The sequence below is a fragment of the Choloepus didactylus genome, chromosome 8 (genome assembly GCF_015220235.1).
Source record: "Choloepus didactylus isolate mChoDid1 chromosome 8, mChoDid1.pri, whole genome shotgun sequence".
NCBI classification, from domain to species: Eukaryota; Metazoa; Chordata; class Mammalia; order Pilosa; family Megalonychidae; genus Choloepus; species Choloepus didactylus.
Genome location: NC_051314.1, coordinates 77,455,449 through 77,467,744, shown reverse-complemented (window position 1 = coordinate 77,467,744; position 12,296 = coordinate 77,455,449). Strand labels below are relative to the sequence as shown.

The 12,296-nt window shown below is 31.7% G+C and overlaps 1 protein-coding gene across 1 annotated transcript; it reads left to right on the top strand.

Annotated features, from left to right (window-relative positions):
- Positions 1–8,884: 8,884 nt before the first annotated feature.
- On the top strand, positions 8,885–9,850 carry LOC119542722 (olfactory receptor 6C74-like). The gene has a single exon (XM_037847402.1). It carries the CDS (start codon positions 8,888–8,890, stop codon positions 9,848–9,850), a length of 963 nt encoding a protein of 320 aa, XP_037703330.1. The 5' UTR covers positions 8,885–8,887.
- Positions 9,851–12,296: the final 2,446 nt, after the last annotated feature.

Here is a 12,296-nt window from a genome sequence, read left to right as displayed (position 1 = left end):
GGGAATCAGGTTTCTCACTGTTGGATTGGGAGTTTACAGACATGCAAGGGGAGGAGGAATGAGCTCAGGCACACATGTTGATCTTTTATTTTATGAATTTGTAAACTGAATTATTAGTTTTAGGAAGGATTTTTGGCAGATTTCCGTAACTTTGTAAGTAAAAATTCATCCTGTCTACAAATAGGAAACTTTATTCTTTTCCAATTTATATATATTTATTTAATTTTAATGCCTTATCAAACAAGATAGGACTTAAAGTATGATAACACAGAGGAGTAGTGGGAATAGACATCCTTGTTCTTTTCCAATTTTAGGGGGAAGCACTTAGTCTTCCACCATAAAAGTGATTTTAGCTGTAGGCTTTTTGTAGACGCTCTTTATCAGGATTAGGAATTTTCAACCTATTCATAATTTGCTGAAAATGTTATCATGAATTTATTTTGGGCTTTGGAAGTGTTCAATTCATTTTAATATCCTATATATACTGGCACTGGGTAGGTGCACTTGAATGGCTATGTCAATTATAAGTACGCAACTGGGCTAGTGATTTAGACAATATTCTGAAGAGGACATCTTCAAATTTCCTGGCCAATGCAGGGAAGCCACATGGAAAAGAGAGGAGAACAATTTGAATTTCATGAGTGAGGCATTTTACTAAGATGATGTAAGTGATGTTAGAGGAGAAAATAAGTGCTTTCAGGAATATGTGAAAATGAGAAACTGATGAGTTGAATAACTGAAGTCAGTGAAGGAATGCTTGGGATAAGAAAGGCATAAGTGAGGATGGAGAGGCCAGATTCTCTTCCTCTCTCATTCCCAATGGCCATGATAAGCATATGGACTGAAGAGAACAAAGTCAGAGCTCGAGAAGTACCAGTGAAATCTCCAAAAATGGTCATCAGCAGACTGATTTACTTTCCTCCTCACTGCCTCACTCACATCCCCAATTTATTAGTCCCTTCTTGAATTTCAGTCCCTGACCCCTACCTCCTCTGCAGGGCCCACCTCACTATACCATGCTGTCAAAATAAGTGTACTTGGGGGGAAATAGTCCAATATCTTCTAATGAGATAATCAATGCATTTGATTCAAATAATGTAAGTGATTGGAGAAGGTACAGTCTTCTGAAATGGTGTTTTTCTTTTTGTCAAATTCCTTCTTTCTATCAGCATTTGTATAAGGTAAATAGACAATATCTAATTAATTATGGCTTAATTAGGTAATTTCTATCCCAAAAATTTATCTCAAAATCATGTGACCCTGAGAGTACAAATATCCTAGAGAGAAAACATCAACAACTGTCTCCTCGAAGATTACTTGGCATTTAGTGGCTTCTACCATCAGCTATTTCCTTAAAATCTCACTTTAAGCATAAATCTATGGAACTAATGTTGAATGAGTTCCCAATGGATATGATAAATTTGACTTCCCTCCACTTTAAATAAAGTGTCAATATTGTTAGAAAGTTATCAATCTTACTGATTTTTATCACTAGATTTTATTTCTTTTATTTTCTCTATTGTGTGCCTTAGAATAAGGTAAGACAAATCTTTATTATTTTCTTCCTGCTAGTGTTTATTTTTATTGTGCTCTCTTTTTCCTACTTTATTAGGGAGGAACTTAGATTTTTTATTTGAGAACATTCCTCATACTAAACATTTATTGCTGTTATAAGTTTCCCTCTCAGCCTTACTTTAATTGCATACCACACATTTTGAAATGCCATATTTTCATTTCCGTTTAGTTCCAAGTATTATTTAATTTCATTTGACATTTCAAATTTGACCCATGACTTATTTATTTTACTATTATATTTTTACAATATAAAAGTAAATATTTATTTTATTTAACTATTTTACTGTTATATTTTACTATTTTATTTTACTATTATATTTATGTTTTATTTTCTAGTTTTATTCTATTGTCAAATATTCACTCTTTAGGATATCCATTCTTTTAAATTTGATATGGTGTGTTTCATTCACAGGAATAGGAATATGGTCTATCATGGTGACTGTTTCATGAGAATTTTGGCAAAAAAAAAAGCATATTTAGGAAAAAAAACTGTTGAGTACAGTATTTTACTTACCTCAATAAGATCCTGTTGATTGATTGTGAAACTCTTCCATATCCTTGCTGAGTTTACCTAGTAGTTTTTCAGTTGCTGATATGCCCATTTGTAATTGTTTTGTCTATTTTTCCCTTCAGCACTCTCAGTTTTGCTTCATGTACTTTGGGGCTCTGTTGTTTGATGTACACTCACTTAGGATCATTATATCTCCCAGAATGGTCCTTCTATTCTTCTATCATTGTGTCCCTCTTTCTCACTAGTCATTATTTTTGCTCTGATGTCTACCATGTCAGATATTAATATAACCACTCTGTATTAATAAATATCTGCATGGTGTATATAATTTTCCCATCCTTTGATTTTCAACCTAACTATGCTATTAAATAAAAGTGAGTTTCTGATAAAGCAATAAATAGTTAGGTTGTGTATTTATCCACTAGGACAGTCTCTGCCTGTTTATTTGCATATTTATGCCATTTATATTTAAGGCAATTATTGATATGTTAGCAATCAAATTGACACCTTTATATTTTTCTGTTTGTTTCTTCTTTGTTCCTCTGTTTCTCTTTCTGGCCACACTGTGGGGTACTTGAATATTTTTTTAGGATACTTTCTGAATACATGTATAGATTTGTGCAGTTTTTCAGTATACTTTTTATAGTATTTGCTTTGGATATTACAACATACATATATGACTTATAACAGTGTACTGGTATCAACCTTTTAACACTTCGAAGGGGTGTGGAAACCTCACTTTCATTTAAAGCCATTTACTTTCTCCCCTTTTAATATTGTTGTCTTCAATTTAAGATTTTGTACTAATTTTTGTTTCATTTATCAAAGATGTCATAAAATTCATGAGAATACTGTATTGCATCTACCCATCTTTCTGCACATTTTGTTATTCTTCCACTGACCTGATTCTCAAAGAGTCCTTTTATCATTTTATTTTGTGTTTGAAGTCTTTGATTAATCAATCATTAAGAATATGACAACAAAGTGATGAATTGTTTTTCCTTTATCTGATATTGTCTTTATTTCTTCTTGTTTAATGAAGGATATCTTTGCCAGATAAAAAATTTGTGGCTGACAGTGTTGTCTTTAAGCACTTGAAAAGTGTTATGCAATTTAATCTGGACTCTGTTTTCAGAGGAGAAATCTACTGTTATTCAAATTGATATTCCCTTATAGAAAAATTGCAACTTTCAACATTTTTTCTTTGTCCTTAGTTTTCAAGTTTAAATATTATTGTCTTGGCATGGATTTCTTTGGGTTCATTCAGTTTGGAGTTTACTCATTGTTCTGGTTTGCTAATGCCGCCATTATGCAAAATACCAGAAATGGATTGGATTTTATAAAGGGGATCTATTGGCTACAAATTTACAGTTCTATGGCCATAAAAGTGTCCAAACTAAAGCCTCAACAAGAGGATACCTTCAATGAAGAAAGGCCCCTGGTGTCCAGAACACTTCTGTCAGCTGGGAAGGCACATGGCTGGCATTGTTTGTTCCGAGTTGCATTTCAGCTCCTCTCTCAGCTCCTGTGCATCCTTAGCTTAGCATCTCCAAACATCCTTCTGCCTGCAACTCCAAGCATCTGTGAGCTTCTCTGTCAGGTCCCAAGCATCTTCTAAAAGTCTCTCTCAGCTGCTCTGAGCTCCTTCTGTCTGTGGGCTCTCTTACAGGACTCCAGGGATGCAATGAAGACCCACCCTGTAAGGGCAGGATCCATATCTCCATGGAAATAAGTTAATGAAACATTTCCACCCTAATCAACATATTAATAAATGCCTCCGCAAGATAGCATTAAGAAACATGGTTTTTGGAGGGACATAATATATGCAAAGCAACACACTCGTCCTCTTGTATCATGTGTCCTTATAACCACAATTCAAATGGAACCTAAATTCTACTGAACAATGGCCTCTCTTAATAACAATAGAGAAAAATATAGATATGCTAAACATCTGTCAGGTCCTTAATCACCATGTTAGAGATGAAAATAACTTCCATGACAACATGATCTAATTTTTACACAAGATTTTAAATTTATATATTCCTTTACTAATTAATTATTCCTTTTCTTTCCTCAAATCCACAAGAATGACTAGTATTTTAACACTGTGACAATAACTAAGTATTTGAATGAACATGAAATAAAGAGATATCTCACATACTGCTGAATGAATTGTAAATTGCTACAAAAACGTTGTGAAACAATTTGAACATATCTACTGAAGATATTTATATGTTACATGCCAGGAATTTCACTCTAAAGTATTTACCAACAGAAAAACAAAATAAAGATTTGGGGAGAAAGGGTAATAATCATAACAAAACAGCAAAGAATTTAAATTACAAATATTTAATAAACTGCTATCTCTCTCTCTCTCTTCCTCTCTCTCCTCTTTCACTCTCTCTTTCTTTCTGTCTTTCTCTTTACATGCATAGGAAAGAATCAATTTCCACATCATTAGATTTAAACTGTTATAATATTGAGAAATTAAAAAAGTGAAAAATACATATTTTGTTCTGATAATGTAAAAATGATTTATTGGTACGTCATATGGGAGTCTGAAATATGATTTAAGCTAGAATGTGTATTGTAACAGCCTTGACAATGCAAGTTTTTGTATCTCACTGTGTGAAATAGGGGAAAAGAAGAAGAGAGGGCAGGTATTAGTATAAAGCATATACATTAATATCCTTATCTTGAAAAGTAACGGTATAAGATTGCTATCTTATAATTTTGTATTACCTTATTATGGTAATATAAATGATTTTCACTACAGAGCCAGGCAGTATTCTGTAATTTTTCTTTTTTTTCACTTTTTATCCTTCATTCCTAACTTTAGGATGTTGTGCGTTTTAAGGGAAAATGAAATGATTCTGCTTTTTCCACTCCATTGACTGCATATTAAAAGGACATGTTAGTTTCACTATACTTTGGATTGAATGTTTTCATTTTCCCTTTCTATCATTATTTAATTATTTATTGGCTTATGTAGAAATAATTTATTGGGTTCTTTCTAATGGACTTCCTAATTTAGGTACCATTCTAGTCACTCCAAATAAATCAGTAAAAAGGAATGTTCCTTCCCTTATGGGTTTTATTTTTTATGAAAGAAACAAAACCAATATATAAACAAGGAAATATATTAAAATATGAATGAAACAAACATATGAATGAAACATAACATAACCAAAACTGTTATGTTAATTACACTTAGCTTAACAGTTAAGGGAGTTAGGAATAATTAGGAATAATGATGTATCTCTAGAGGCAAGGGGGTAAAATAAGTTTGGGGTAATAATAATAAATCAAATCCACATCAAACATAGTATAAAGTCAATGCATAAAATCTAAATCCATAATTAAAACAGAGAAATTTAATATGAATAAGAACTAATGCTTTGAAAAGACTAAGACAATAGAGGAAATTCTGTCAATATAGATCATGAAGGAGGAACATAGTAAAGGAATTACATTTTAAAAATGTAGGCAAAGCACTAAGGAAGAATTAAAATATTAGAATATTACTTGAAACAATTTTTTGTTAATATGTTTGAAAATTCAAATTAAATTAAGATTTTCTAAGAAAGTATAATTGCTCCAAATAAACACAGAGTAAAGAGAATAAATATAATTATTTATGTAATTATGCAGCTATAAATATAAACACAAAATATCACCATGGTTAGATTAATTTAGGGACAATTTTGCTACAACTTCAAAGAACAACACAACAACAACATCAAACTTTTTGTCTTGTAAACATTTTTGTAAAATATAAAAAATTTCAAGCTCACTTTATGAATCTATTGTATCTTTTATAACATACAAAATGATTAAATGATTTCCTAATGAAAATTGGCACTATATAGACATTTTTAGACCTAACCATTCCCAAGTAAATAATATCTCCACAATGTAAAGATGCAATATGATTTTAAAAATTAAAAATGCCATTCCCACATTAAAAGTCTTAAGGAGAATATCTGTGACAGAATTACAATACATTTAAATAACAGGATGTGATGAAATACAATAACAATTTATGGTAAAATTAATAGCAAATTTGTAACAGGAGGGAACAATTATAAAGTGATAAGACTACCACTACTGATAAAGATAATAGTGAATTTTTACTGATGCTTTAATCCATACAAGTTGTTCATGTATGTTCTTTACATTTTATTAAATGTTTTAATCCTCAAAACAACCATATGATATTATTGTAAATTGGAGGCAAAAGATCAAAGTTTGACATCTGTAAACTCATATGTAGTTTTGTAAATTCAACACATATATTCAATTTCATTTGGTTTAATTAATAAAAAATAAGAGATGCAGAGAAACATTCACAGAAATGCTTATTTTGTTTACAACGAAAGTAAAATCTGTTTTATATTGTTTATAACAATTAAAATCAATATTTGCAAGCATGTCTTAAATTCTGAGCACATGGATAAGTGTTTTGTATGACTTATTTACTGCTCATATTAACCAAATGGAGCATGATTTTATTCCTATTATGAAGAAAAAAAGTAAATCCCAGGAAGATTAAAAAGTTGATCAAGGTCACACAGCTAAGGAAAGATAGATCTTAGATTCTGTGCAGGAAGGTATGCTTCAGATCTGATAATATTTGACCACTACCTGGCACTGATGTTACTAAACAATCCAAATGCCCAATGGTGAGGAAAGATGGAAATAATTATGAAATGGAATACAATGTAATAATCAATAGTTTTAATGTTTATATAATAGCATGAAAATGCTTATGATATAATGGGAACTAAAAAAGCAGGGTCCATTACTTTAAGTAGCATAAAATCCCAATGTTTTAAACAAGTAACATTTGTAGAAAATTATAGAGTAAGAAAATACATTTTTAATAGAATTTATCTTTGTGTCTGGTTGCTCATTGGGTATTATGATTTATCAGTGTTTTATTTTGTGTGTTTTACTCTTTGTATTAGTAAACATATAAATAGGCTGATTCTCCTAGACTACACCCTGTACAACAATATTTAATTAGCACCATTCTGTGAGGTATTCCCCAAAGATCTTTTTCATTACTCTTCAAACATATATCAGCACAGCTCTTGGATATGGAAAAAAATAAAGTCTATAATTTTTGTAGTATTAGCAAAGGCATATTTCTCTCTGGTGAGATTGATTTGACTTAGGGGTAAATAAGATTTTTAGATACCATTCTTTCATATATAGCATACATTTGTTCACTTTATGTGAAATAAGATTTCTGGATTTCAAGTGTGAGTGCCTTTAAAGCTTAGGAATATTGATTTCCTATGGAAGATTCACACTATCAGTGGCAATGAATGAAGGACCATGGAGGCAGAAAACCAGGCATGATTTGAAATCTCTAAAGCAAGGACATTTCTGATAGCAAGTATATAAATAAGAACTTGGAGTATAAATAAATTTAGGTCAAAGAGGCATCCATAATAATAAAAGCAAAGAAATCGCCAAGCTTTTCTCATGAAGCACACCAAGGAGAAATGGTAATTTAATCTTCCATAAATTTTTATGATTTGCATTAAATATAAAAGTAAGTATGTATATGATTCACTCTGTTAATGGATTTTTTTTTAAATCAAAATCAATGAAACAATAAAAATAATGTATGGGTGGATCATCTGTCTGTATGATTTATAATTTTAGCCATATTTTTCAAGTTCATTAACAGGCAATTATTACAGAATTGTGGCAAGTAAATCTTGAGTACAAATTTTAATAATACAATTCATATTTGCCTAATAGTGGAGCATAGTCATAAATGAAACACCTAACATTTTTTCTTATAGACTGAAAATATTTTAGCATTAATTTAGTTCTTAAAATAGTTAGACAGTTTTATCTGTTGCTTTGATGTGAATATGTATAATTCTTTGAACTAGCACATTTGCCAAAATCACAAGAGACCAAAGTAAATTAAGAATCCATCAAAATGTACTCATCATTTTCCATGAGCTGGAAAAGGGTGAAGTAAAATACTGAAGAGCAATTGCATAAAATCTAAAAAGTCAGTTGAAAATGATTTTTCCACTAAAGAAATAATATATTAACTTAATTGAGTACCAGTGAAAACTAGAATATGTATTACCTCTCAAAAGTAATTTTCATTTGCAGAATAAGAGGCAATAGCTGTATGCTGATAATATAAAAGAAATGTGTGTATTAGGACTTCTGTTTACAACATAAGATATAGTGTATGCTTTTAAATAGAGTTTAACAAAAGCTTAGCAAAAATCCTATATGTTTGATAAATACATTTTCAAATTGATATCACCCTTAAACCTATTGCACAACTGTATCCAAATTAAGTGTAGGTGATTTTTGCTTTGTTCCAGGCTAACAGTATGCTAAAAACAACATCGAATGTGGAGAAACAGGAATAAAAATAGAACACATTTTTCTGAATCAACAGTGGTTTTGGACCATCCAATGCAAACATTGTGAGACAATACTTCAGAATATTTCAAATTGAGACTCCTGGAAAATATGAGATAAATGGATATCTAAAAGGATTCAACTTTCTATATAATAACTGCTGAGAATTATAGTTTCAAGAATGTAGTAAATGAACATGTGGATTGAAAATAAAGAGAAAAGATGTATAGTGATAAACCTAGTACACTTTTTACACTATGAATATTATTTTAAAGCAATTTTCTACTGGCTCATTTGGTCCTTCAAAACACTTTCAAAATAGCCTTTTAGAAACTTCTGGTTTGGGGTGACTTTTCTTTATATTTTCTTTTTAGACCTTGCAAAAATTAGGTGAATGCCATGATAAACCATACAAAGCCAACAGTGTTCATTCTGCTGGGGTTGACGGATAGTTCAAACTGGCAAATCATGTTATTTCTTTTTCTATTTATAACCTATATTTTTAGTATCTTAGGAAACCTGACAATCATCACCCTAACTCTCCTTGATTCCCACCTTAAAACACCCATGTATTTTTTTCTAAGGAACTTTTCCCTTTTAGAAATTTCAATGACGTCAACTTGTATTCCTAAATTCTTGGTCAGCCTAGCATCAAAAGACAAAACAATTACCTATAATGCTTGTGCAATCCAGTTATTTCTGGTCATTTTATTTGGAGCATCAGAGTTCTTCTTACTAGCAGCCATGTCCTATGACCGCTATGTGGCCATCTGCAAACCCCTGCATTATACAACCATCATGAGCAACACCATCTGCACCAAGCTGGTCTTTAGTTCTTGGTTGGCTGCCTTTCTAGAAGTCTTCCCGGGTCTCATGATGGGTCTCCAGCTGGACTTCTGTGCTGAAATCATCATTGATCATTTTCTATGTGACTACGGCCCTGTCCTTCAGCTCTCTTGCACAGATACCAGTTACTTAGAAATCTTCTGTTTTACTTTATCCATAGTGACACTTCTTGTCACCTTAATGCTAGTGATTATCTCCTACACACTTATCATAAGGACAATTTTAAAGATTCCATCTGCACAGAAAAGAAAAAAGGCATTTTCCACCTGTTCTTCTCACATGATTGTCCTCTGCATTTCGTATGGAAGCTGTATCTTCATGTACATTAAGCCTAATGCACAAGAAAGGGTGGCTTTAAATAAAGGTGTAGCCGTGCTCAATACTTCAGTTGCCCCCCTCTTAAACCCTTTCATTTACACTCTGAGAAACAAGCAAGTCAAACAAGCCTTCAGAGACAATGTAAGAAAGATGTTTTCTTTCTTCCCAAGTAAATTCTGTCTGAAAAAAAAAAAATGAAAGAAAAGTTGAACAGATACATTTATCTATAATACCCAAATCATCTTAATTTTACTTCTTATTTTATTCTGTCTACCCAGGGGTGACTAAGGCTATTACCAATTTTTGCATAACATACTCCTGAAGTCTAACCTTTCAGGAGGTTCTTGTAGACCTAGAATTCCCTTGATTGAGCCATCTTCTGTCTCCTCATAATTTCCAGTCTATAATTAATCTTCCTTTTCAAAATTTCAAAAAAATGTAAATGTCTCTATTTTGGGCATGTCTTCCTAATTTAGAAAAATAAAATTAATTATCTAGAATTTCTTCTTATCCTTCTACTTCACCCCAATAAATAGAATATTCAGTATATTCTTAATTAATGTGAATTGACTTCATGGAATTTAGCATTTCACAATAGAGTTTCTCCTTTAACCATCATAAATTTCCCATAGAGTAGATTCTTTTATCTACTCCATTTTATAGTTGAGGTAGCCAAGGTTGAGAGAGAATTAAGAAATGCATCCAAAGTCACACAAGCAGTGAGGTAAAACCTTTACTCCTATAAATATAATTGGATTCCAGAGCATATGCTTAGTCTTGCAGCTTTCTGCTATTAGATGTAACATTGACTCCTGTATGATACATTTACATTTTGTCAGTAAAAATGGTCCATACTATCTTAGCAGAGATTTTTCAATATTAATCTACAGTTGTTTCATCTTGATGTCACTTTGTTTATCTTGAGCCATGAGCTTGGATACAAATGCAAAAGGATATCCAAAAAGTTCTTATTGAATTAAGTCAGTATATTCAATATTTAGAATATTAAGACCTTTTTGTGAGTCTATGGTATCTTATAATTCCCTTTGTATGTTTATTTCATTGAATTGGGAAAGGAGAGCAGGAGACAGACTATGAAACTGCTTGATGTTTTTCATGGCACATTTCTTTTTTCATAAACAAGGGACTTTGCAGCTTCTGAATTTTCTGGGTTGCTGCCTCTTTCCAAATTTCTTGGACTACTGTGGTAATGGTTTATTTGTGATTGCTGGTCTGCTACTGAAACATCACAAATAAGGTATTTGGCCTTTAGGTAAAGACATCAAGGAACAAACATACATACACAGGATAAGATATCTTTCTTTCCTAGACACAGATAAAATAAGCTATATGCTGAAAAAGGTGATAATTGTTCTGGGATTCTGTGAAATTTATTTTAAACTAGATGTAGAGAATCACCAATTATAGATCTTAGGTTCAATTGATAAATGAGCCCACAACTCTTCATCAGTAAGCACTGATTTTGCCTTCAAATGGGCAATAGTCTCCTGTAATCCATGAATATTTTTCTTTTTCTGGGTGGAACCTAAAGTACACACCTGTAAAGGTCTCCATAATGCACAATAGAGTTGAAGTCAGTTGCTTTTCTGGGGTGACAGCTTTTTGCCATTCTGTTAGAATTCCAAAAACTTATTCCTAAGACTAGGAAACAAAAAAGAAAATATAATAAAATCACTATAAACTTTCAGAATTCACTACTTTTCACACCACATTTGGAACTCACAACAAACCAAAAAGTAAATTTAACATTTTTATTTTACGTATGTCCAAATTGAGATTCCAAAGTTAACTTGTCCACGATTTCACAGTTTGCAAAACAAACTTGGATCCTCAGATTTTAAATGCCATGAACCCAGATATTAGGCAAGACTGACAGGGTAAAATTCTGTGACAAAGTCCTAATGTACTGTCTTCTATTTGATATTAACAACTCCAATACATTTCTTCTTCCCATGAGATTAATATAGTTATAGCTGCACTTCAAATTACCCTTTTGCTTTTAGTTTCCCTCTACTTGAAACCATCTCCCTCACAAATATTTCCAGAATTCCACTCTTCTCATGTGACATATTATGTTCTTTTTAAAATGCGGTAACCCCTGACTTTTTCATTAAAATTCTCTACCAGGTTTTCAAATTCTCTTAAATCTAGAATCAGTTCATTTTTTTCCCCACTATTTTCCAACCTACCTTTTAGGCTGGCTAGTCTATTGCCCTAAAGTATTTCCATTAAAAAAAAAACACATACCCGTTTACCCCTGACTGTGTAATTTATAACATTGCTAAAAATATTCTGTAACTTTGTATTCCATTACTTACTGTTTGCTGCCTAATTATAGTGTGCATAACTTTCAAATCTCATGTTATTTTAATTGTCTACTGACTAAATATGATGCAGCTACAGTATGTGACTAACATGCTGGTAATTGCTATCATTCACTGCAGGGATAGAAATAAAGCACATAAGGGAAAAATATTTCCTTTCATGAAGGATACTTTTCAGCTTCACATTGATGATCTTCACCTTCAAAATAATTACAAAATATAGGCTAAGTAGTATTGATGTGCTCACAGAAATGTGTCTAGAAGGCATATAAAGGCATATGAAGAAAGAATACTGTATA